The sequence below is a fragment of the Caretta caretta genome, chromosome 2 (assembly GCF_965140235.1).
Source record: "Caretta caretta isolate rCarCar2 chromosome 2, rCarCar1.hap1, whole genome shotgun sequence".
In the NCBI taxonomy this organism is placed as follows: Eukaryota; Metazoa; Chordata; order Testudines; family Cheloniidae; genus Caretta; species Caretta caretta.
In genome coordinates, this window is record NC_134207.1 from 253665937 (window position 1) to 253693474 (window position 27538).

A 27538-nucleotide genomic window follows, 5' to 3' on the forward strand; every position below is an offset into this window, starting at 1 on the left:
CATTTTGAAATGTTGGATATCTATACTGGAAACTATGTTTTCAAAGCCTTGGAGTTAAGGCAGGTAAACAAAAAGCTAACACCTCCCTTTCAAGTAGGAGGTAGCAGATGCTTATCTCCCTGTCTGGTCACTGTGTACTGTCTCACAATGGAAGCTTATTTGCACACAGAGCCAGATGCTGATTAAAATATTGCAAAGCCCACAAGAGAGGGAGGCTATAGGAAAAAACAATCAGCAGGGGGAGTCTGGCTTATGAAAAAGAACAAAGGAGTGACCTAACATACCTACAGGTACTAAAACACTTGGCATCCTTCACAGAGGTGCCAACCAGACAGCATGGCTCACCTCATGAAAAAGCAATCATAGCCTGCCTGGCTGGAAAATGCTGGTGAGCAATACTTTGTTAGAAATGAGAGTATCTTGTTAAGTCTAGGCTTTAGAAAGCATGTTATGATTTTATTGTATACGTAACCATTTGTTTTCAATATTTCTACTTGCTGTCACCCAAATCTCTTGCTTGTTTTCACTATAAAGTAGAAAGTTTATTTAACAAAGTTATCTAAGTGCTGTGTGTTAAGCCAAGCAGTGATCTGAGGTGTAACTGGTAAGATTACTGGTGGGATGTACTGTTTCTTTAGGAGCAGCCAGGTGTGTTACAAATTGCTGTAATGAGCCCTAAAACCAATACCCTGTGGAGTCCATGATTTTTAATGTCCAGCACTGTTATGAATTTAAGTTCCCAAGCTAACCTTTTGAAGGTGTTGTGCACATTTCCTTTGAGGACAACTACTGAAAGATCAGATATGGAGAGATCCTTTTGTGAAAAGTGTTCATCCACAGATTATATGGTGTTTTTATCTTATTCTTCTGTGTAAGCTCCTTTGAGAGTCGAGTGATTCTCTGGTTTCCTTCCCCTTGAAGCATTCAGAGTATTCAAGCTGCCATCTTGTCCCACGCACAGGGGAGTGAATTGGAGACCTGCAGAACTAAAAGCATGAATGCTCTGAGTTACTACAGTGAATTTTTTGCAAGGTGTCTGTCTGGTGGGTCTTGGTAATATGCTCAGGGTCTAACTGATCACCATATTTGGGGTCAGGAAGGAATTTTTCCCCAGGTCAGATTGACAGACTCTGGGTTTTTGTGCCTTCCTCCGCTGTATGGGGCATAGGCCACTTGCGGGTTTAAACTAGTCCAAATGGTGGATTTGCTGTACTTTAACGTGTTTATCATTTGAGGACTTCAGTAACTCAGGCAGAGGTTATAGATCTATTAAAGGAGTAGGTGGGTGAGGTTCTGTGGCCTGCAGGAGGTCAGACTAAATGATCATGATGGTTCCTTCTGGTCTTAAAGTCTAATTCTTTGAGTGGCTATATCTTGTGTTAACGAGCCAATACTTTCTGGCTGGGGCAGTAATCCCAGATTCATCTCTTCTGAAGATCAGGTACAGACGGGATCCTGTAACACCATGCCAGTGGTTTACCCTGGTATGAGCAATCCTACAGGCTCAGAACAAAATGTATTTTAAGCTCCTCAAGCAGACTGTATGAGGTGTATATTCTCCCTTCCGTGCAGGATCAGAGTCTCATTAATATTGCTGGGCACTGGGTAATTTAGGTCTATTACTATGAGTAGGTATGAATGCCAAAGCCATTGTAATCAGGCCTTCCATGTCTGGTTGTTTCCCTACTTTCTGCAGCAATCGGCAGGGCTTCTTTCCCCTCCATGTGGGCCCCTGCACCATTAGCCACATGAATAACATGGGATATGTTGCCTTCCTCTAGAGTGTCAGGTAATGGTCACTGCCAAAGCAAGGATAGTGAATATGATGGAATAATGTGCCAGAATGGCAAATCCAATATTCTCACAGAGAAGAGCTCCTTTTCAAATCTATAAAGCGTTCAGAAATGCAATGGAGGAGAAGATTCACGTCCAGCTGCCCTCTCCTCCTTGCTACATTTATAGGTCATCTATAGATTCTGCACTGATGCCTATAGAAGCACTGGGAAGCAAGGAAGAGACAGTACATGTGACTTGCCAGATCTCCATGATTACCAATAAAGCTCCATGGAGTACAAATAGTCCAAGAATAACAGTTTGGGTACCAATGTCCTAAGCTTCACAGTAGTTATTGGTTTCAGTAACAGCCGTGTTAGTCTGTATTCGCAAAAAGAAAACACGTACTTGTGGCACCTTAGAGACTAACCAATTTATTTGAGCATAAGCTTTTGTGAGCTATAGCTCACTTCATCGGATGCATACTGTGGAAAGTGTAGAAGATATTATATACACACAAAAAAAAGTAGTTATTGAAGACAATCAGCATGGTCTAAGGGCTAGAACGCTACACCTGGAAGAAGAGTTGGGTTCCTTTTTCTGGCTCTGCCAATGACTTACTCTGGGAGCTTGGGTGAGTCCTTGGGCAAGTTACTTCATATCTCTCTTCCATCCTTAATCTTTGATATTAAATTGTATACTCTTCAAAACAGGGGCTTGTGTTTTAAAAAGCACCTACAGAACACTGAGGCCTTGATCTTAGGAGGGGCCTCTAGGTGCTAATATCATGCAATCAGCAGCATGAATAAATATGCCCCTCATAATACTGACACCCTTACATATTTCATTTCTCAGATTCATGGGAACTGGATATTTATAGCCCTATGCTCATTAACTCCAACAGAAACTGAGTTCCAAATATTAATGTTTTCAGGTTTTCATAGGCTCATTTACAACAGCCTATTCTTAGCCATTTATTCCACTTTATGATCAAACTGTATTAAGATATGCATTCGTACACAATGACAAGTTCAATGCCACGTGTTGAGAGGTAAGAGAACAGTTAATTTATTTTTGCTGCTATCAAAGTAGTTTCTTATAATTAACAGTCAGAAATGTATAAGGGTTCTTTTGCAGCAGGAGTAAATTTTAAATATGCTAGCACATTTCCCAATGTCTGGCTGCTGGCCCCCCATGGTTAAGGCAGATGTAGATGGGTTTAAGTGGGCCAATGAAAAAAAAATAGCAAAGAAATTAAATTTCTGTTGGAAACACATGCCAGGGAATGGCTATGCATTCTATTATGGCCTGGATTCGCCATAGCTCACACAGGGAGGTATAATTTATAACTCTCTGAGCCAGCAAGCCCCTTTACATCCTGCAGAGTATTCATTTGGGAAGGAACAGGTAGGGTGAACAGCACCTTTCCTTCCCTGAAGAGGTGAGCATTTTTTTTTTAAATCCACAGCTGGGGCTCTATAGGAGCTCCACTGAGTCAGTGCACTCCCCAGCCAAGCCCATTCTTCCTAGCAGTGCCCTCCCCTCCCATTTTTGGGGCAGTGCTTTTCCTGCTATTACTTATAGAGGCCCACAGATGGACAGGGAGAGTAAGTTGTAGTTCTTTCCCTCATGCATCCCCAAAAGGAGATGAGGAGGGTGAGCAGGGAAGCTATCCATCTCTACACCAGCTTGCACCATGAACTTGGGTGGTACCACAAACTGTGCCACACAGGGCCCACATTGTGCCTCTCTGATCCACAAACTATTGTGGAGCTCCGGCAGGGCTCACTCCTACATCAGGCCAGTAACTAAATGCCATCATTTAGTCCTATGTGAAGACAAGACCACCACCACAGGGATGTGACAAGAAAAGGATGACCACCCCTCTGACCTGCAGAAAGGAGGCTGCCACTCCCCTGTCACTGGTGGACTTTCCACTAGGATTTATCCCAGTCGAAGCTGGCAAAAACCCAAGGTGAATCTGGCCCTGTATTAACTGCATATTATTAATTGTGTTAGAAGCTTTGTTCACATTAGCAAATGCAGAACTGGAGTCAAATCAATGGGCCAAATTCAGCTCTGATCTTAGCAGGTGTATATACTTCATTCTGATACATCACATTTCTATGATTTTATGTGGCAGCTGTATTCTAACAAGTCATCCCACTTAGTGTATATTATCTACAATACAATGTGTAGAAAGTGTTGGAATAGTGTTATGATGCCTTATGGATATTGCTTCTTGAGGATCTACTGACTGCATTCAGTGGTACAATCTAAGGCTTTGCTTCCAGAGTCAGACTCTCTCTCTTTAATTATACTTTTACAATTTTCCACCATCAGCAATAAAATATTTTTCTCTTTTATGGGACCTAGTTTTGTGGTGGTCTGCTCTTTTTGCCCCTGAGAAAGGTGTGCATGACTGTACTGCATGCTGCAATTGTTTTCTTGTAAAATTAAGCTGGTTGCACAGAGTTAATGCTCAGATTGAGTGCCAACATTTAGGAGAGATGCTAAGGCCCGAATCCTGCAGTTTCTTAACCATGTATAGAGTGCTGTGCCATCACAGAGTCCTGCTGACTTCAGGCTCAGAGCGGTCTCAGCAATCCTCTCATCCTCCCCGCCCCCCACACGAAATTTCAGGATCGGAGCCAGATAATCACAAGATTTCTGTAGTTATGTCTTGATTCTGTCCTTTGCATGAAAAAAGTGTGACTAGAAAAGGTGGTCCTGAACCTACTCCCATTGTCAGAGGACTTTGGCCATTTGCTTCTATGACAGCTGGACTGGGCATTATAAGGGCAACACAATGAATATGTCATGGCTTTGTAAATGTCTATATGGAAGAGGGCAAGTTTTTCATCTTTCCATACTGGTGTGTTAAGAGCAATAGTAAGAGAGGGTCTAGAGCAGAGGTGGGCAAACTACGGCCTGCAAGCCACATCAGGCCCAGCCTGCCCCGGCCCCTGAGTTCCTGGCCCTGGAGGCTAAACCCTGGCCCCTCCCCTGCAGCCTCAGCTCACGGTGCCACGGGCGCAATGCTCGGGGCGGCGAGCTCTTGCTGGGCAGCGCAGCTGCAGAGCCGCGGCCTGACCCAGTGCTCTGTGCTGCGCGGTGACGTGGCTGGCTCCAGCCGGGTGGCATGGCTGCCTGCCCTGGCGCTCTAGGAGGCGAGGCTGTAGTGCCGCCAGCCTCCAGTGCTCCAGGCAGCGCGGTCAGGGGGCAGAGAGGTTGGATAGGGGGCAGGGAAGTTCAGCGTGGTGGTCAGGGGGCAGAGGGGTTGGATAGGGGGCAGGGAAGTTCAGCGTGGTGGTCAGGTGGCGGGGGTGTGGATAGGGGTCGGGGTGGTTAGAGGGTGGGGAACAGGGGAGTTGAATGTTGGCAGGGGTCCCAAGGGGCTGTCAGAGAGAAGGGGTGGTTGGATGAGGCAGGGTCCTGGGGGGGCAGTCAGGAATGAGAGGAGGGGGTGGATGGGGCAGCGGGGGCTGGGCCACGCCTTGTTGTTTGGGGAGGCACAGCCTCCCCTAAGCGGCCCTCCATACAATTTCAGAAACCTGAGGTGGCCCTCAGGCCAAAAAGTTTGCCCGCTCCTGGTCTAGAGTGGTATTAGGAACATCACAGCTGAGTTAAATGAGGCAAGAACTAACTGCACATGCTGGAGAGGAACTTCAGGGTTGTCCAACAGAACTCCACCGTCAGGAGTTTCTAGCAAGATAGAGCGATAGCCCGTTCACCACTGAGACAAGCTGAAGCATTGCACCAAATGTTAATAGATGATCACACTCTGAAGTTAAAACGGGCTCCAGCAACTGCTGAAGTCTGCCTCTTCCAAGTTAGCTCTGATGAGCAACACATACACAACAGCCATCAGTACCAGACAAAGAGCCTAAACTCGTTTACCCAGAGGCCATGACTGTAATAGGAAATGGCTTTGGGAAAACATACAATGGGCATGGCCTAAGGGACAGACTAACACTTTCCTGTGTGGAGACAGTGTGGTACAACCCTGACACACACAGGCCTGTTGGTGGTTCACTAGTCTGTCAGCAATTCTTGTCAGGCGTGACATACTCACTACACCTAACACACTGTTGTCATGATATATACCCAAACGGTGGCGCATAATATCACTGGAAAACTAAAAACCTCACTGATCATTAATATTTTTGCTTGATATATTTACAGTAAACCCAGAAAGAACTTCATAGTAATATGGTGGAAATGTGACTAAAATGAGTTTAAACAAGGCATGTCAGGGGGAGTTGATAAACAGGTTTTCTTCAGACAAATGAAAGAGGGCAACACCACAAAGCAGGTGTGGCCAAATTCAGTGGGCTATTCATCTGTACCAGAGGTTGCAGGAAAAGAACATTTTCATTAAAAAAATCACCTCTGGGGGCGAAGACAGCATGGAGTATACACCGAACAGCAAGGCATCCCCAGGATACATTTCAGAAGAATACATTTCAAAGGTTTACTGGACTATAAAGAGAGAGGGAGTGAACCCCTAAATTACCCCTCACCAGACAAGTCAAAGAGCCCGGCGCTTTGAGTGCCGTGTGTTGGGTCCTGGCTCAAGGGTCTGATCAGCCATGATTGAAAAGAGACTTATTGGGAAACAATTCTTTTGTTCAAAGATTCTAATGTGTTTAAAGCAGACTTTAGTCTTAAAAGCATATTTTTACTGTTTGTTTGTAATCCTTTCTGCCTTTGCTCCTTATATTTGCTATCACTTAAAACCTAGGACTTTTTATTTAATACACTTGTTTCACTTTTACAATAAACCAATTCAGTGATGTGACTGAAATAAAAGTGTTACTCAAACCCCAGTTAAATGAATGAGCTGCAGAGTGTTGTCTCTTTAAAGGAGCAACTAACTTAACTTCTGTAAGTGTTCAGTGAGAAGGCTGCACACTGCAAGGAGAGACAGTTTTGAGGGGGGAAATCCTCCCTGCTTCAGAGAACACTGTAAAGCAGCACTAAACTGAATCAGAGAGGACCAGGCTGGACACTTGGTTTTTTGGCTTTGTCTGCACTGGGCCCCCATGACTATCACTGGCCAAACCACTATCCCCGCCTTGAACACCTCTGACTCCCGGAGCTGAACTTTTTAGCTCAAGCCCAGCTCTAATTTCTACCATATCAGTCACGTATTGAAATATTACTTTAGATTATTTATTAAACAAAGAATACATGTTATACATATCACAGTAAACAACTACACTGATTGAAGTCAGTCATTCATTCATTGCTTTATAGACCTTAGACAGTTCTGTACAATGTGTCACAAATCCACATATCTCCATGCTCTGGGTTTTCTATTTGGACTTCCAAGTTAGTGGAAAGATGTTTGAAAAAAAAAAAATCACATGTAGGCAGAGACCTCCCTGTTGACTCTGTGTCTGAGGCAGCTTTTGTGAATTTTTATTGCAGCTGGTTCACGGAATATTTTGCATGTATAAAATATCCCCCAGAAATGCAGTGTTTGAAGAGGACTACACAAAGGCTGCTATGTAAGACTAAGACCTTCTGGTTTGGGGCAGACTAGGACCCATTTCCAGGCTCTTCAGCTAGGGGTTAGAGGTCTGTTGCAGAGTGCAGCAGTGAGGTAGTCCATGAAAGCCCTGAGTGTAAACATCTCACATGCCGCCTCCTCCCACCACACAGCGGAAGTACAGCACTTCTGTTGCATCCTGAGCAGTACTGCTCTGAGCAAAAAGATTTGGACCTTAGGGAACTGGAATCCTAATCTCAATTTGTAATAAGAAAGCTGCTTATAGTCCAGAAACAGGTAATTATGCACCTAGCTAACCAAAATGTATATACACTCTTGCAAGCCATATGCTGTTAAAACACACACATTTTAAGGAGAAATACTCTATTCAAATTCTTTGGCATTCCTGCATGCATTTTACACAATTAGTTAGTGGCCTTGATCTAAAATGTCCTTTGTTAGCAAAAAAAAAAAAAAAAAAAATTGCCAGGCAGCAGGAAATGCATAATGAAAACAGCTTTGACAGATAAATTGCACCTGTAAGAGATACCCAAACACTCAAAAACTGAACTTTCCTCAGGAGGAAATGTCAAGAATGAACATTTGTTTTTTGTTAAAATGGACGCAACAAATTCTCTTAATGCAATAAATCAATCAACCAAATGGTTAATAACAATCCACACACATTCGCCAAGATTTTTCAAGAGAGATAAAGGCCAGATTTATAAAGGTGGTTAGGTACTTAACTCCTTACATTTTGGCTGCCTAACTCATTTAAAAGGGCATGATTTTCACAAGGTGTGAGGCTCAGCACTTTCTGGAAATCAGACCCTCTTTGGACTCTAGTTTCCTTCCTCAGACATGAAGAAGAACTCTGTCTAGCTCGAATACTTGTTCCTTCCACCAACAGAAGTTGGTCCAATAAAAGATATTATCTCTCTCACCTTGTCTCCTCTACACAGGCTCCCCTCAGGTTGGGGAGGCAAAACACCAAAGACCTCAAAAATCAGTCACTTTTGAAAATCTTAGCCATTCACTGTAATTATGCAGAAAATGGCAAGATATATGTTAAACAACCGAGGAAAGAAGTGAGCCCGATATAGACCTTCTTCTTGGAAATAAACAAAAAAACAAAAAACAGTTGCTAAATATAACACCACAAGTAAACAGAACTGCAAAAACACTAAAGCTTTTACGCTGAGTATCTGACAAAAATAATAAAAGGGACTGCTTTGTGATCAGCTATGATCAAGGCTGGTTATTTGTCATGAGGGGGAAAGAAGTGGGGCGAGTTATGGCTTTATCACAACAAACATGCAAACAAAAAAAAGCTAAATCATAATGCTAGTTTAAAAAAGGAAAGCCATGGTGCTCAGTATATTAATTTTAGCACATTCGTTTTTCATTAGAAGAGCACTCAGTAGCAGTCACTATCAATTTAAAACAAAGGTAGCCAAATACAGAGATACACAGAGAGGCGCAATCCTGCCCTGAGTTAGGGCCCCTCTTCACATGCAAGGTGGGGTAAAGTGTGTGCGAGGGAGTGGGACAGACAAAGTAGTCACAGATATCTAGGATAAAATTGCTGAAAGTCCTGAGTCACGTTTTAAGCAATATATAGGAATGCACTGTGGCCTAGCACACTGGACTGGAACGGAACTGAAAAGACCTGGGTTCTATTCTTGACTCTAACAACAGCATGCTGGGTGACCTTGGGCAAGTCACGTCACTGCTTGTCACGACCCAGCAGGTGAGTGGCAGAACTGGGAATAGTACCAAAGTTCCCCAAATTCCAGTCCAGTGCTCAAGTCCTCTTCCCAGTTGCATCATGGTTCTCTTTTTTGACATGCATTGATGGGTGCTTGAACTATGTTGTATTATTGAAAATTACACGCATATTGACTTTCCTATATCTGGAGTGGAACAGGGTTCGGGCTCATATATCCCGGTCTGCACATAGGACTCTGCTTTGATTACACTTACATCTTCTCTTTTCATCTCAATATCTGGGTGCATCTGCCTCTTTAGCTTTTGCAAGAAGTAGATATTTCTCAGCTGCATACATTAAGTGTTGTGAATGTTTACAAGCTCAAAAAAATATATCACGTTCCTTGCTGGAGATAGGACCTAAAACAAGTCTGTCAAAAAAGCTCATAAGATTCTTAAAATCTCAGATTTTAATGGGGCCATATTGAATGAGTTCCTGCTTTATTAAGATACCCTGCCCAAAACTGTAAACATAGAGATGTGTCTGTGATGTCAAGGAAGAAGTCAGAGAAAAGTCAAAGTACATGAGTTAACAACCTGCAAGTGACAGCTCATGGCTAACACATTGATATTTGTGCTCAGATGCGGATTCTGATATGGAGACCATCCAAATAAATGCCTACAAGGAAGTTAGAATAGATGAGTGTTGAAACAAATTAAGTGATTTGTGGTAATGTCACTGCAAACTACAATTTAAGGGGCTGGAGGCCTCATTTTTGTACAATCACCGAAATATAAGTGCCAGGAAGCATAGTTTTCATTTACCAGTTCTTTAATAAACATTATGCTTTATACTCTGAAAAAGCTTTAGTGGCTATTCTCTCCTATCCATGAACATCAGATTTAGGTGTGTTGCTCCATTAACATTAATGGGAGTGAGACACGTAAATCCCCGTTGCATAAAAAGGAGAAGTCTCTAATCTTTTGTGTGTCAATGTCGGTCAGCAATCGAAATTTCTCAGGGTAGAATCAACTGTAAAATACACTGAAACCACAACATGAAAAATACTTGGCTGAGGAAGGCTAATAATTGAAGGTTACTTATAGTCCTCTTGTGTCAAAGGTGTAATTTCAAACAAGATATTTTTATCATAATAAGGTGAGCTCACATAACATTTAGTTCATTGCATTAAAGTCATAGTAATGCACTGGAGTCTTCCATTCATCTGCAAGAAAAAATCCACTCAAAGCATTGTCAGAAATAGAGTCTTTGAAACAGCTAGTAAACAGCAGCCTGTGGAGTCTTTCACCTAGATCACTGGCTAGAACAGGCCCAACATTTCCAAGAGTGACAAGTAATTTTAGGTGCCTTGCTTTTCTGGATGTCCAATTGGAGGCATCTTAAAGGGCCCAGGTCAGGAGTGACCAAGAGTTGTGAGGCCTATCCGTATTCTATGGGAGAAGAAATGTGACAGTATCAGTCCAGTGCCTAGTGAACAGGTATCTATTAGCAATCTTTCCGGGTCAAGAGTTAGACGCATTGCCACGGCAGTGTGGAGTAGCTACAGTTGTTGCTGGCTGTGCTGTTTCTGTGGCAGAAAAAAGAACATTCCTCTCTCTGAGGCTGTCCATCTAGGGCCTTTTGCAAGCAGTAAATGACACACACACAAACAAAACCCTCTCATTACAGGCCACACCGACTAAAATGGAATGGAGACTGAACTACACCTTCTAGAGGGGCCCCAAAGGCACCTCCGAGTCAGGATTGAGGGGTATCATCAGGACAGCTGGGGAAGGATACCTGTTCTGTGGAGAAGCAAGACTAATTTCACTATATTCACAAAGGCTAAATTCACTTTTAAAATACTTCATTAGAAGTAGCATATGCAGCGTCCACCCCTGCCATGAAAATACAGCGGAGGTAGAGCAGGAAGAGGGAAGAAGCTGTGATGAACACCACGCGAGGGAATGAAAGGTTAGCAGATGTGCTATTCATGCATGTGCGGTTTGGTAATATTTACTTTGATGCTGCTTAATTCAGGTGACTAAGGTATAAGCACATGAAAAAACAAACCAGCAAACAAATCAAAACTAGCTTTGACTAAGCTCTTTGGAGCAGGGACCATCTTTTTCTTCTGTGTTTGTACAGCCACACAGTCAGGTCCTGGCCCATGACTGGGACTCGTAGGGGCTAGTTCAATACAAATCATAATATTAGAGTGGAGTAGCAGTTATTGAATGTTTATTATTCTGTTTTTTTGTGTAAAGTCATATGTTTCCATAGGTTCAGATGAGCAGGGCAGATACTCCAACCCAAAAGCTCATGTGAGTCTTAAAACCTCAGATTTGGGATGATGCCACATTGAGCAAGTTCCTACTTTAATAAGATATCCAGCCAAAAATTTGCAACCATGAGGATGTGTCTGTGATGTCTAGGGAGAAGTCAGAGAAAAGCCAAAGTACGTGAGTTAGCAACCTGCAAGCACAGCCTAACTCACTAAAAGAAAAAATACATTGCAAGTTACTGCTGCCTTGGGTAGCAGCAAATTATTCTCAGCAATGTCTCTGGAATACCAAGCACAGAAAGGCCATCTACAAACATGTGAGAGTTTGTTGACCTCACACAGTAAGGGGCTCAAACACATTGATCCCCTGCCTCCTTTTCAATTTGCAGACACACCTGAAGGATCACAGTGCTTAAGATCTTCCCCAGCCCATGATCTGCAGGTTTCAGCTCTCTGGGGTTTTCACAGGGAACATACCTTTGGTTTGCTACAACTTACATCTTTCTGTATATCTGATGGCATGACACATGGAAACTTCCTATGCATATTTTGTGCACATTTGTATGTATTTCTGTCCCTTCTAGGTGTTTTTTTCCCTTAAAAAAAAAAAAAGACTATATGCCCTTAATTAATGACCTTAAGGTGTGTGAGGTGCTCAGATTTGTATTATTTTATATTACAGTAGTACCACCTGGTCACAGCTGGGATCAGGGCTCTATTGAGCTAGGTACTGGAAGAGATAGTCCTTGCCCCTAATAACTTACAATGCAAACAGACAAAGTAAATATTAGCAAAAAGAAAAGGAGTACTTGTGGCACCTTAGAGACTAACCAATTTATTTGAGCATGAGCTTTCGTGAGCTACAGCTCACTTCATCAGATCTGATGAAGTGAGCTGTAGCTCACGAAAGCTCATGCTCAAATAAATTGGTTAGTCTCTAAGGTGCCACAAGTACTCCTTTTCTTTTTGCGAATACAGACTAACACGGCTGTTCCTCTGAAAGTAAATATTATCATCCCTATTTTTTATGACTGGGAAAATGAAGCACAGATAATGGCCCCAATCCTGGAATGGCAAAACTCCCACTGATTCAATGGTGCAGAATTAGACTCTAGGTCAGTGGTTCTCAACCAAGGTACATCAACTTAACTAGATATTTACCTAGTTTTACAACAGGCTACATATAAAGCACCAACGAAGTCAGTACGAACTAAAATGTCATACAAGGACTTGTTTATACTGCTCTATATACTGAAATGTAACCACAACATGTATATTCTAATTGATTTAGTTTATAATTGTATGGTAAAAATGAGAAAGTAAGCAATTTTTCAGTAGTAGTGTGCTGTGACTCTTATTTTTATGTCTGATTTTGTAAGCAAGTAGTTTCTAAGAGAGGTGAAACTTGGGGTATGCAAGACAAATCCAACTCCTAAAAGGGGTACAGTAGTCTGGAAAGGTTGAGAGCCACTGGTCTAAGTGACTTACCCAGTCTCTGGGGAAGACTGTCCTAATGCCAGGAATCAACCCAACACTCACATCACAGCCCAATGCCTTAGCCACAAGGCCATCCTTCTTCTCTGACACTATTGAGATGACAGCCGTACAAATACCCAGACCCATAGACGGAGACACCCACCTGCACCTAACTCAGTGAAAGTTAACTAATACTCAGACTACTTTATCCACAGAAAAAAAGGTTGACCCACCTGTGTGGAGTTACCTGTTGTTTAAGGTGGGAATGAGGAACTATAGAGTCTCTTCACAATTTAGAGATTAAAAATCAAACTCTATCCAGACAGCATATTCACTGAGAATAAAAGGGCCCAGCATTGGTGAAGTTTCAATAAATAAATCTTTCCCCTCTTGATATAACATTGATATCAAAAGGAAAAGGAGTACTTGTGGCACCTTAGAGACTAACCAATTTATTTGAGCATGAGCTTTCGTGAGCTACAGCTCACTTCATCAGATGTATACCGTGGAAACTGCAGCAGACTTTATATATACACAGAGAATATGAAACAATACCTCCTCCCACCCCACTGTCCTGCTGGTAATAGCTTATCTAAAGTGATCATCAGGTGGGCCATTTCCAGCACAAATCCAGGTTTTCTCACCCTCCACCCCCACACACAAATTCACTCTCCTGCTGGTGCTAGCCCATCCAAAGTGACAACTCTTTACATAATCAAGTCGGGCTATTTCCTGCATAAATCCAGGTTTTCTCACATCCCCCCCACCCCCATACACACACAAACTCACTCTCCTGCTGGTAATAGCTCATCTAAACTGACCACTCTCCAAGTTTAAATCCAAGTTAAACCAGAACATCTCGTGTTGGAGAGCTGCCAAGCAGCCTCTTGTTCATATTCCGACCTATTCATGATGACAACAGCACCTCCTTTGTCAGCCTTTTTGATTATGATGTCAGAGTTGTTTCTGAGGCTGTGGATGGCACGGGCTGATATTATGGAAAAGCAGCATCAGTTGCCCCATAACCTCAGCCATGCGGAATGCAATGCCATCCACAGCCTCAGAAACAACTCTGACATCATAATCAAAAAGGCTGACAAAGGAGGTGCTGTTGTCATCATGAATAGGTCGGAATATGAACAAGAGGCTGCTCGGCAGCTCTCCAACACGAGTTTCTACAAGCCATTACCCTATGATCCCACTGAGAGTTACCAAAAGCAACTACAGCATTTGCTCAAGAAACTTCCTGAAAAAGCACAAGATCAAATCCGCACAGACACACCCCTGGAACCCCGACCTGGGATATTCTATCTACTACCCAAGATCCATAAACCTGGAAATCCTGGGCGCCCCATCATCTCAGCAGGATTGTCTGGCTATGTAGTCTCCCTCCTCAGGCCCTACGCTACCAACACTCCCAGCTACCTTCGAGACACCACTGACTTCCTGAGGAAACTTCAATCCATCGGTGATCTTCCTGATAACACCATCCTGGCTACTATGGATGTAGAAGCCCTCTACACCAACATTCCACACAAAGATGGACTACAAGCCATCAAGAACACTATCCCCGATAATGTCACGGCTAACCTGGTGGCTGAACTTTGTGACTTTGTCCTTACCCATAACTATTTCACATTTGGGGACAATGTATACCTTCAGATCAGCGGCACTGCTATGGGTACCCGCATGGCCCCACAGTATGCCAACATTTTTATGGCTGATTTAGAACAACGCTTCCTCAGCTCTCGTCCCCTAAAGCCCCTACTCTACTTGCGCTATATTGATGACATCTTCATCATCTGGACCCATGGAAAAGAAGCCCTTGAGGAATTCCACCATGATTTCAACAATTTCCATCCCACCACCAACCTCAGCCTGGTCCAGTCCACACAAGAGATCCACTTCCTGGACACTACAGTGCTAATAAACAATGGCCACATAAACACCACCCTATACCGGAAACCTACTGACCGCTATTCCTACCTGCATGCCTCCAGCTTTCACCCTGACCACACCACACGATCCATCGTCTACAGCCAAGCTCTGCGATACAACCGCATTTGCTCCAACCCCTCAGACAGAGACAAACACCTACAAGATCTCTGTCAAGCTTTCTTACAACTACAATACCCACCTGCAGAAGTAAAGAAACAGATTGATAGAGCCAGAAGAGTTCCCAGAAGTTACCTACTACAGGACAGGCCTAACAAAGAAAATAACAGAACGCCACTAGCCGTCACCTTCAGCCCCCAACTAAAACCCCTCCAACGCATTATTAAGGATCTACAACCTATCCTAAAGGATGACCCAACACTCTCACAAGTCTTGGGAGACAGGCCAGTCCTTGCCTACAGACAGCCCCGCAACCTGAAGCAAATACTCACCAACAACCACATACCACACAACAGAACCACTAACCCAGGAACTTATCCTTGCAACAAAGCCCGTTGCCAATTGTGCCCACATATCTATTCAGGGGACACCATCACAGGGCCTAATAACATCAGCCACGCTATCAGAGGCTCGTTCACCTGCACATCCACCAATGTGATATATGCCATCATGTGCCAGCAATGCCCCTCTGCCATGTACATTGGTCAAACTGGACAGTCTCTACGTAAAAGAATAAATGGACACAAATCAGATGTCAAGAATTATAACATTCATAAACCAGGCGGAGAACACTTCAATCTCTCTGGTCACGCAATCACAGACATGAAGGTCGCTATCTTAAAACAAAAAAACTTCAAATCCAGACTCCAGCGAGAAACTGCTGAATTGGAATTCATTTGCAAATTGGATACTATTAATTTAGGCTTAAATAGAGACTGGGAGTGGCTAAGTCATTATGCAAGGTAGCCTGTTTCCTCTTGTTTTTTCCTACCCCCCCCCCCCAGATGTTCTGGTTTAACTTGGATTTAAACTTGGAGAGTGGTCAGTTTGGATGAGCTATTACCAGCAGGAGAGTGAGTTTGTGTGTGTATGGGGGTGGGGGGGGGATGTGAGAAAACCTGGATTTATGCAGGAAATAGCCCAACTTGATTATGTAAAGAGTTGTCACTTTGGATGGGCTAGCACCAGCAGGAGAGTGAATTTGTGTGTGGGGGTGGAGGGTGAGAAAACCTGGATTTGTGCTGGAAATGGCCCACCTGTTGATGCCTTTAGATAAGCTATTACCAGCAGGACAGTGGGGTGGGAGGAGGTATTGTTTCATATTCTCTGTGTGTATATAAAGTCTGCTGCAGTTTCCACGGTATACATCTGATGAAGTGAGCTGTAGCTCACGAAAGCTCATGCTCAAATAAATTGGTTAGTCTCTAAGGTGCCACAAGTACTCCTTTTCTTTTTGCGAATACAGACTAACACGGCTGTTCCTCTGAAACCTGTCATTGATATCAAAATGACCCAACCACATTCCAGTGACCAAGGAAAGGAGTCTGAAATGAAGTCACCTTTCTCTCCCTCTCCCCCGCCCCCATAGCTTAGGGGACCAGTCTGATTCCCAATGAAGTCAATGGTACTTGCCCTAGATGACCCATATTATATTCACAGCATATCATTTTTGGCTTATGGGGACATAAAATCATTTAAATGCTAAAATAAATCTTCTTCACGTTATTTGATTTTAGTGTTTGAGTACTGAAGTTGGTAGGCTAGTTTATTTTTGAGTAGTGCACTACTCTCGATATTACAAGTTAACATCACTACTTTAATACAGCTCATAGTTATTTAATGACTGAGCTCCTTTAAGGAGTTTTTAATCTGATAAAAGCCGCTTAATTTGTGCGTATGTAGTAAGATTTTTCTTGAATTTCCATTCACCTGTTTTAACTAATAAGATAAATATTAATATAAATCTGTTACATCATATTAGGTTCTCAGACATTTGCTCTCTGCTGTATGCTAGTTAAAAAGCCATTGCATATTCTAGTGATGGTGCTCTGCCTGGGTTTTTAAAGCACCAACTGTTAGCTAATTTTGTTAGCATGAACACCCAATAAAATTTTATGATGTGTTTATCTCTCATTAATGATGAAAAACAGCAGCAGATATCAGCACCCCCAGATATACACAGACCAGAATAGCACTGCAATCTTCCCAATGCTGACCTGACATACAACTTCAGTGATACACACACGGAGGTCTCTCTCACCCCCTTGTGTTGGAGGTCAGTTCAGTGATACGCTAACCCAAGAGCTGATGTGTGCTTGAAGCAGGCACGAATACATTAACTGCTGGAGCTGAAGCGAGCACCATCCCCCTCCCCATTACAACCCACTTGGCAGAGCCTGGAGATAACAGCAACCCAAGCTCTGGGTAGCTCTCACACTGAGGGTGAAAAGGCCAGGGACAAGGAGCGCCTCACTCCCTTTATACTGCACCACGCAAAATATTAAAAAACAGTGCTAGTGGAAAAAAAAAAGTTCTAAACCTGTTTGGGAAAGAAATTCAAGGAAAGTTTGTGCTTAACCCTTCCAACCCCTGCCCAGCTCTAAGCCCCACAGTTCATGAACCCCTGCATCAGGCTGGATACAGACTCATTCTAAGTTTCTTTCCCATTCATTGTTACATTGGCTCACTAATGTATTCCTGAAAGATTACTTTGGGGTGGGAGATTTAAAGGGCTCAGTCGTGAGCACCCTCCACTCCTACTGATGTCAGGCGGAGTTGAGGGGACTACGCAATCAGCACCTTTTATTATTTGTATTATAGTAATGCCTTGATGCCCCAAATATGATCAGGGCCCCATTACACTAGACCCTGTACAAACACATCGGGCTAGGTTCACAAAGGGGACTTAGGGTATGTCAACACTCGAGCTGGAGGTGCCATTCCCAGCTCAGGTACATATACACATGCTAGCTTTATCAAGCTAGTGCACGAAAAACAGCACTGTAGGTGCAGTGATACAGGCAGTGGGATGGGTTAGCTGCCCAAATACCATCCTGCCCGGGACCGCAGGTACTTACTTGGGCAGCTACCCCATCCTACTGCCTATGCCACTGCATCTACACTGCTATTTTAGTGTGCTAGCTAGCACCTCTAGGTGCTGCAACACAGAGCATTGCTGTACAGTGTTTAAAAACCCTGCCACCTGGTGGAATTCACAACTGCAAATTAGGTACCCAGTCTCCCTATACAACACAGGGGGAGAGTTGGGAGCCCAAAAATGGGATTGACAAAATCCAGCCAACCATAGGTGCTGGAACTAGGGGTGCTGCTGCACCCCCTGGATTGGTTTCCATTATAAACAGGGTTTACACTTTGGTTCAATGGCTCTCAGCACTCCCACTATAAAAATGGTTCCAGCCCTCCTGCAGCAGACCAAGCAGGGAGCTGCCTAAACTAACCAATAGGAAATGCCAAGGAGAGGGGTGTGGCCTAACCATGACTCCCAGTCCAGTGCTGTGTCCACTAGATCATGTTGCCCCCCCTTGCAGGAGTGTTCAAGACCTGGAAAGACTGATAAAGGAAGACAAATTGATGGGCCAGTCATTGCATTTAACTTTCAAAAGTTATTTAGTGTCTAGCAGATATTTATGTTGCCAGTAAGTTTTACGGTGTCACCTTCTTCTCTTGAAGAGAAAATATATTAGGGGGTTATTTTGTTTTTAAAAGGAAGACTAAAGACTTTCTTTGCAATTTATGGGGCTGAATCTGCCATTGTTCTGCATGTAAAATTCCCATTAATGGTAATGGGAGTTTGGAGGAAGGCTGATAGTAGAACTGACCTAAATGAGTCCCCACTAGCACATATATGAAGTTCACTGAAAATAAACACTAGTCTTACAAGGAAAAATATGAAGAGGGCAGAAACTCTAAAGTCTGAAATAAAATGAGACAGAAGCTCTGGCCAAGAACCTCACAAGGAGTCATTAATACTAGAATCCTCATTGTAGCATTAATTAACGTCTGCTTAAAAGGCTTACAAAAGCAACTTCTTTTAATTTACATCAACAGCTGCAAAACACATTTCCCATATTTACTCATTAAAGAGACAGCATCAATTTGGAAAAGAAAAAAAAAAAAGATAAAAGCAGTGTCAAGGATTAGACCCTCCAGAGTCCGGCTGTCAATTCTTTTTTTTTATTTTTTTTAGTTTTCTGGACATTTTTTTCCTATTTTTGACATGTTTTTCTCTCCTCTGTTGCCATGTGAAAGACCCAAACAAACAAGTGGGAAAACTGACTGACTGTACAGAGGAAAGAGTGAAATTGATTCTACATAATTACTATTAAATGAAACACACATACACACACACGAAACAAATGTTTCTAATGCGTCATTATAGTAGCCTTAGGTGTTACTTTTAACAAACAATTCCTAGTTCTGTCACAGACTTCCTGTTGTCTTTGGGCAAGTCACTTAATCTCCAAACCGCAGCTCACTGTCTGTAAAATAAGGATTACAATTCTCATTTCTCCCACTTACTGTTTTATTTATATGGTAAGCTCTTTAGGGCAGGGACTGTTTCTTACTATGTGTGTGTACAGCACCAAGCACAATGGGGCCCGAATCATAGAATATCAGGGTTGGAAGGAACCTCAGGAGGTCATCTAGTCCAACCCCCTGCTCAGAGCAGGACCTAATCCCCAACTAAATCATCCCAGCCAGGGCTTTGTCAAGCCTGACCTTAAAAACCTCTAAGGAAGGAGATTCCACCACCTCCCTAAGTAACCCATTCCAGTGCTTCAACACCCTCCTAGTGAAAAAGCTTTTCCTAATATCCAACCTAAAATAGATCTCAGTGTGTTACGGTAATATCGCATTAATAGGTTAAAATGTTCAGACAGAAATGTGATTACTAAGGTACTGACTAGACTAGGATAGGAGGTATATATTTAAAATTCCCCAACTAACATATTTCAAAACCCTAATGTAGACACAGCAAGATGTATTAAGCATTTATTCACAGGGGAACAGTAATCGGGGAGTGAGTGAGTGGATGGGTGGGTGGGAGGGAGGGAGGGAGGGAGAAAGAGAGAGACTAACTCTGTAGTCCAATGGTTAGGGCACTCATGAACGACAGGTGGGAGACCCCCTTTTCAAATCATGTCTCCTCTGCCTTAGAGGAGGGAGTTGAACCTGGGTGTCCCATATTCCAAGCAAGTGCTCTAACCAATGGGGTAAAAGTTAAAAGATAATGTTCCCCCCTTCCCCTCACAGCTGGATTTCTGAACTGGACCCAATTTGGTAGATGAGCTCAGAGGCCACCTATGAGATAGGTGGCCAAATGTCTAAGTGGTACGTGGTAACCAATCTTCCTCTAGTTCATGAATCACTCTGAGGCTTATGTGGGAGATAGGTGCACGGATGCCTGAAGGGGAGCAGCAGTATGCCTGCCCAGAGCTTGAAAATACTTAGGCGCCAAGTGCGCTTATGTGGCCACAGGGCTTGATGAGAGTTTTGTGAATCACAGTGGAGCCAAAACTGGGACTTAGGTGCCAAAACACAGGACTTAGATGTGTAAATATGGCGTTCAGGCACCAAAGTATGTTTGTGGATTCCACTCTATACAAATTAGCAGCTTGTCATCCTCATATATGAAATGTATTCTTTTCACAGCAATAGGGTAGCTACCAACAGCGCACTGAGTCCTGAACATCTTATTTAGGCTAAACTTAAGGAGCAAGGACTTCATATAGGGGCAGCAAGCAATTTAAAAACCCTTTAATTGTTTTCTCCAGCCTCTTTTTAGAAGTTGGTATTGCTAATTAGTACAGTTGTTTTTCCTCAAAACAAAGTCTGCATAAATCGTTCGTTGTTATCCATAGGCATTCTTTATTGTTAAAGAGTGGTCAGGTTACAATAATTTGGACTGCTGTCCAAAAAACACAGTTCTTTAATGCACTGACTTTTCCTGTTACTTATATTTTTAATGCCAAGATATGGCTCATGCTTAGTAAACATCCCCAATAGCCTACAGTGTGTCCCACTAGGAGCATTTAGTGACTATTTCCACCACTTGAGTTCCCATTTGCTCAACTTTAATGCAATATTATTAGATTTGACCAAAATGCATCATTCATGCTTACTCTATTTGTGAGTGATTTCAAACCTTTTCAGTATTTGGATTTATACTCTAGCCATTTATAGGATCTGACCCAGTGTGCTGGGAAGACAATGGAAAGTGTCCCATTGACTTCAAAAGGCATAGGATCTGGCCCTTAAAGGGACACTGTTGAGATGAGCTTTTTGAATGGACTAATGTCTTTAAAAATTGAGGTTTCTGAGAGAACATCCTCAATATGTCCTAAATTTACCTCTTTCTCTCCCCCCCCCCACTTTTTTTTGATCTCCCCGATAATGGTTGGAAGGTTCTTGTGCACTTCACCAAGTGAGAAAGGAGCACTCTGCTTCTCATACCCATTCCCCACATCTGTTACATCTGTGCCTATGCCTGCTGCCTACCAGGCATTCAGGTAATCTCCACTCTTAGTTCTGAACTTCTCTCTGGGGTCTGCAGGGGAGCGCCAGGGAAAGAAGGACCCTGTCCCCAGCTGCTCCCCATTAGACTTTCCATTGCACTCCAGCTACGAGTCCAGATGCAAAGAGTTAAGGTGATCCTAGCCCCACCCACCAGCCCTATGCAGGGAACTGGGGAGTGAAGTTTGGTTGCCTTTGGTTGCCGCCCCCTCCCCCAAGCTCTATGCAGGGGACTGAGTGAAGGAGGAAGTTCCCCCATAGTCCTCCCCCACCCGAGCTCCATGCAGGGAGTGTGGGAAAAGGAGTCATCCTCCTGGCCCCAAACTCCCTCTTGAAAGACCGGTGGAAGAGAGTGCACCTGAGCAACCCTCCAGGCAGCACTAGAGAATGCAGTCATCACATGAGTGCATGAGACAGGAAGTGACACTGACCATCAGCAAAGTAGTGAAGCTGACTACGCACAAGGTCCTGTCAAAGGCACAATGGAAACAAGACACAGATATATTCCCCCACCCCCACCGCAGCTTCTTTCAGTGACAGTGACTGAAGGTATTACTTGTATCTGTGACAGGTACAATGCTTTCCTGTTGGAAGTTTTCAGAATCCCTTTCTATTTTCTAGATAGCTAAGGTAGAGCTGCTTGAGAAATTTTCAATAAATTGTTTTTTTTTCCATCAAAAATGCTAATTCACTGAAACCAGCACAGACAATTTCCAAATGAAAAATTCCAGCTTTCTGGTTCAAAATTATTTTCTTTCAAAATTTAAGCTACTTATACTTAACAAAAAAAGGTTGAAATCAAAATGAAACATTTGATTGAGCCAACATGAAAAACATTTCAGCTATCAGCTTATGAATATTTTCAGTAGTTTGACTTATTGTCCTATTCTGAGATGGGAAAAAAAAGTCAGATTCTACAAAATATCCGCAGGATAAGAAAACCCCATTTCCTGCCTAGCTCTGCTTACATGCCTCCTATCACCACAGTACGTGAGTGATTCAATCTGTATTGTATTTAACCTCACAACAGCCCATGAGGCAGTGCAGTGACATTATCCCATTTTACAGATGGGGAACTAAGGCACAGAGGGGACAGCTACACAGCAAGTGGCAGTGAGCCTCAGAGCGTGGAGTGACAGAGTCAAGCTTGCGCTATGGTCCTAAAAATAGCTGTGCAGACATTGCAGCTCAGGCTCTGAAACTTAGGAAGGGGGGTGCACTTGAGAGCCCAAGCCACAAAGTCTACAGTGCTATTTCTAGCACCACAGCACAAGTCCATCGACCTAGCCTCTGAGACTCATTGCCACGGGCTGCCCCTCCCTATGTAGGCATAGCTACAAAGGCAACATGCCTTGCTCAAGGTTACACAGAAAGTTTGGTAGGGCAGGGAATTGGAATTGAATCCAGGTCTCTCAAGTCCTAAGCTAAACTCCCAACTACTGGACCATCCTTCCTTTAATATAGACTTTACTAACTTGGGTCCAATCTTGCTTCCATTGAAATCTATAGATTTCCCCCAGTGACTTCATTGTAAACAGATGTGGACCCCATACCCATAGTATTTGCAAATTTAGGAAGCCTTAAATAGAGGATGTTTCCCAAAGAGTACTATTGTGGAAAAAATCCTTCTCATCTTGTTCACACCAGCTGTCCTGGTGAAGGCAATGGGGTTACACACATGGCATAAAGCAAGTAGAGTATGCCCTTTATGTGTATACAAAATATTTCCTCAAAACCAGTACCAACCAGTTATAGTCTTTCAGTGGTAACTGTGAGTAACATGAAGTCAGATGTTTATTAAGCCAGCTAACGAAGTCAAATGGTCTTGCCAATAAGATGCAAATGGTTTTAGCGGATCCTTACATATTGCTACAATCAATGAATCAATCTATTCACTTTTATAATTCATTTAATAGCATCTCCATCTTTAAAATGTTAGCTCCATTGCTCATCGCAACCATACAAAGCTTCAGAGTAGCATACAAAGCTGTAAATCTTGCAAAGGAAAGTTATTATCTGAGTGACTTACTCTGCAGAGAGAGAAAAAACACAGCTACGCCAGGAATCAGCCTGACCTTGCTCCCAACAAGCTGGCAATCGTGTTTCTTTTAAGGCACTGAATCTACATTGTCTGCCAACACATCTTGGGGGGAAAAATAAACTTCATGAAAACTTCTATGCTCTTCAATACCTAGCATCCCAGGCAAGTTAACTAATTTTAAAGAGACAGGAGGTTGTCAGCCCTTTCCTGTGTGATATTATGTCTGAACTCTGGAGGGCTTCCTTGCAACAGAATTAGTCACGCATGGAGTTTGTATGTTTTAATTAAAAAGCTTAAATCATCAGTCATCTGTCTTGAAAAGAAATACAATTCCAAAGGAAATAATAGCTACAGCTTACAATGTTTGAAAATATGCTGCAGGTGTCTTTGAATTAAATTAAAACTATATGAATTACTTGATAGGTATACTGGGGTTTGACCTACTGGGTCAAACTGTTGTATTATTAATTAGTATTACTATCACACCTTGGAGCCCCGTCAAGGACCAGGACTCCACTGTACTAGGCACTGAAAAATGCAGAACAAAAAAATAGGACTCACTCTCTTCCCCCTCCACTAAATAAATGATAGACCAGCATTTGATATGATTTATTAAATTAATAAATAATATTTTTCACGCAAATAAAAACAGGGGTGTTAAAGGAGGCCTTCCCTTGAAAATATTTACAAGACTCAGTCATTTCAGTGAGCTCATCTAATTTTTCTAGATATGTATAGGTAAGGCTCTAGGTCTGTTGTGGAGGTTGCGGAAGTGATGGATTCCGTGACTTTCTGTGACTTCTGCAGCGGCTGGTGAGGCTGGCTCCGGGGCCAGCTGCTAAAGCAGCCCTGCGGACAGCCACACCGGCCACTGCTGGAGCGACTCCTCAGCCAGACACTCGAGCAGTCCTGCAGACAGCTGCACCGGTGCTGCTGGAACAGCCCCAGGGTCGGCTGCACTGGCTGCTGCTCAGGTGGCCCCAGGGACCACCCGAGCAGCGGTCTCAGGGGGAGCGGAAGCTGCCGCAGCTCCGCAGCCCCTGGCAGTGGTCCCAGGAGCAGCCAGAGCAGCCGCGGGTAGGCAGCCCTGGGGGTGGCCCCCGGCGGCTGGTGCCGCTGGCCTCGGTGGCCCCCAGCAGCAGCGACCCCTCAGCCCCCCGGAGCAGCGCCCCCGCATCCCCAGCTAAGATCTAGTCAGGGGTATTTATAGTACACGTCATGGACAGGTCACAGGCTGTGAATTTTTGTTTATTGACCAAAAAGAAAAGGAGTACTTGTGGCACCTTAGAGACTAACCAATTTATTTGAGCATGAGCTTTCGTGAGCTACAGCTCACTTCATCAGATGCAACATCTGATGAAGTGAGCTGTAGCTCACGAAAGCTCATGCTCAAATAAATTGGTTAGTCTCTAAGGTGCCACAAGTACTCCTTTTCTTTTTGCGAATACAGACTAACACGGCTGTTCCTCTGAAACCTGTTTATTGACCGTGACCTGTCCATGACTTTTACTAAAAATACCCATGGACTAAATCATAGCCTTACTTATAGGTCTTTCATCATGTGAATATGAACATGAACTCAATCATGAATGGAGGTTATCCTCTCTACACTCCTGTGGGGAGGGGAAGTATAATATCTCCATTTTACAGCTAGGGAACTAAGATACAGGATAGATTAACATGCACACATGCTTGCAGGGTCAGAACTCCACTAGTTAAAAAGCAAAACTGCAGAACATGCAAGAATCAGTACTGAATTAAACTATATGAAATAAAGCCCAGAAGAGAGAACATGATTTCAGTGTTGAAAAATGCAAGGAAAAATAACTGTGCATTATCACAGAACATCCAATACAAAACTCCAGCTACAGACACGTATTTGAAACTCTTTACAAAAACCGGAAAACCTGACATGGAAACATCAGAAAAGTTATCCTGAACAGAGCAGGCATGCTGCAATCAAAGTGTCTGTACCTGGTTAAATAGCACAGCATGTGGTTAGCAGCATTTGTCTCTGTTAAGGAAACTTTTAAGTCATGTTAAGCAGCTAACCCGGAGTACACCACATGGATTATCAATGTCTCTCTAGGAAAGTTTAAGATGGTGCTTTTTTGCATGAAGTGACTAGCAGCTACAGCAAGGGATGCTCCAGAAATCAAGATGCCGGAGTTCCCCGCATAAACGGCTAAATGAAAAACAGAGGAGTTTGGTTTTCATGGCTGTGCAGTGAATAACTATGAGCAAAGTTTCAGAGTAGCAGCCGTGTTAGTCTGTATTCGCAAAAAGAACAGGAGTACTTGTGGCACCTTAGAGACTAACCAATTTATTTGAGCATAAGCTTTCGTGAGCTACAGCTCACTTCATCGGACTGAGGATCCTTTCCCTGGAGCTTCCCCTCGTTCCTGCACATCACAGCCCCATGTGCTCGTGTATTTCCTCCTCTCGCTGTACCTCGCATTGCCTGGGTTGCAATAATTCCTCGCCGGAGACGGTTTCCCTTCACTGTTGGCGGCACACTGGCTTGCGGGACGCACACCCGCTAATGACAAGCGCTTTCGCTACCGACACACGGGAAAGGCAAAACTCCAGCTTCTCAGGAGCTTTCCATGTTGCCCAACCAGCCTCCCGCAGCTAAATCCCAGTTTCATCCCTCCAGCAAGGCTCTCCGCTCTGGAAACACTGACGCTGCTATTTATCAGCAGACCACGCCGCACACTGCGCGGAAGTGATCAGATGGGAGCAGTTCGAGCACCTCTTAATGCCGAGGACGGGCTGAGTAAAGGACCTAGCGGCGCGGCTGAAACCCCTCTCCCCCAAACATCTCCTCGGGGGAAACAAACACACACCGCGTCTAAAGCGGCCAGCGCTCCAAGCGCCAGCCCGGGCCGGCGAACTGTCCTAGTCTTACCGTCACAACGGTGCGTCCCGGGCCCGGAACCACAAGCCGATGCCACCTCCCCTCCCTCCGCTGCTTTGCGCCAACCCCCAACTTTCCCAACGGGCTGGTTCGAAGCCCGATCCCCTGCAAGCGCGGGGCGCGCCGCGGAGCTGCCCTTACCTTTGGCCCCTTCCCGCTGGGGCAGCGGACGCTGTTGGACACCCCGGCGGTCTGGTTCATCTTCGCAGCCGCTTGCTGGGAAGGCTCCGCTCCGGCGCGCTCCGCGGCAGCACGAAGCGCCCTCTCCGCCCCGGCAGGCGCGCGGCGCGGGCTGACTTGGGAGAGTTGCAGGAGGCGCGGGGGGCGCTGCTGGGCTCCGGCAGGGCGGGGCACTTCCCCAGGGATTCCCGCCCTCGGGACCGGCCGCCCAAGCAGCGGGGGGGCCTGCGGAGCAAGCCCTGGGCGCTTCAAGTCCCCCCCCCGAAGAGAGGCCGGCCCGCAAGCCTCCGCCGGCTGCCGCTGACAAGGCCGGAGGTGAGAGGAGCCCCGGGCGGAGGAGAGGGCGGGGAGCAGGAGGAGACAACTCGCCGGCAGGCTCCGGGGTGCCGCCTTGTCTGCTCCCCAACGGGCTCCCGCTCCGAGGCCCCGAGTCATACGCGTTGGGGCACCAGCCGGGACCCCCCCCCCCCCGCGCCCTCCGCCTGGCGAGGGCAGAGCCCTGCTCCCTCCGCTCCCGTCCCGCTGGGAGAGCTCCGCAGGGATGTGTTCCCCGCTCCCACCCCGGGCACGGCCTCAGAGCCGGGCGCGCAAGGGTTAACGAGCGCGCCGCGCGCCCGCCTCCTCCCGCGCTGGGCGCCGGCCCTTCCCGGGACCGTCGGGAGGTGGCACGCGAGGCTCTGCCAGGCGCCTGCCCCCCCAGCCCCGTGAGCAGCAGCAGCAGCAGCAACAGAGAGCACCGGCGGGAGGCGCTGGCGAAGCCCCTCCCGCCTGGCTGCTCCCCGCCAAGGCTAGAGCCAGACCCAGATCCCTCTCGCCTTGCCCGTGCGGGGTCCCGTGCCCCACTCCCGTGCCCCACTGCGCCTGCACTAACCAGCACCGTGGCCACTTTCTGAGCACAGCGAGCCCTGGCTCATGGCAGCAGGGTTGGGGCCAGCAACGTCTTCCAAAGTCTGAATCCTGCCCAGTTTGGGCCCCGAACGTCTATTGCTCTTTGCAACAAGAGCTGGGTGTTTGCAAGGACCAGTTATATTTAATTCCCGTGTAGCCAGAAGCATTGAGAGAGAGAGGTTAAAAACTGGCAGGAATCAGAGAAGCATTTTCCAGCTGCTCTTGGGTTGGATGAATCAGGGAGGGTCCAGCTGTTTGCAGTGGACTAAGAACAGTTACACTTGTTTTCTGTTTAGATTGTACAGTTTGGGGTTGGGAACCAAATAGTACCATGATCCAGGTGCTGG

General features: G+C 44.8%; 1 protein-coding gene across 2 annotated transcripts in view; it reads right to left on the reverse strand.

Moving 5' to 3' along the window:
• The window catches only part of DPP6 (dipeptidyl peptidase like 6), a 790271-nt gene extending 763518 nt beyond the window's left edge, over positions 1-26753 (reverse strand). Inside the window, exon 1 of one of the 2 annotated variants that reach the window (XM_048837577.2) lies at positions 26265-26753. In XM_048837577.2, the coding sequence (XP_048693534.2) occupies positions 26265-26738 (474 nt within the window). In that variant the 5' untranslated portion in view covers positions 26739-26753. The remainder of the gene's footprint in view (positions 1-26264) is intronic. The other variant, XM_075125995.1, reaches the window with a different exon arrangement.
• Positions 26754-27538: the final 785 nt, after the last annotated feature.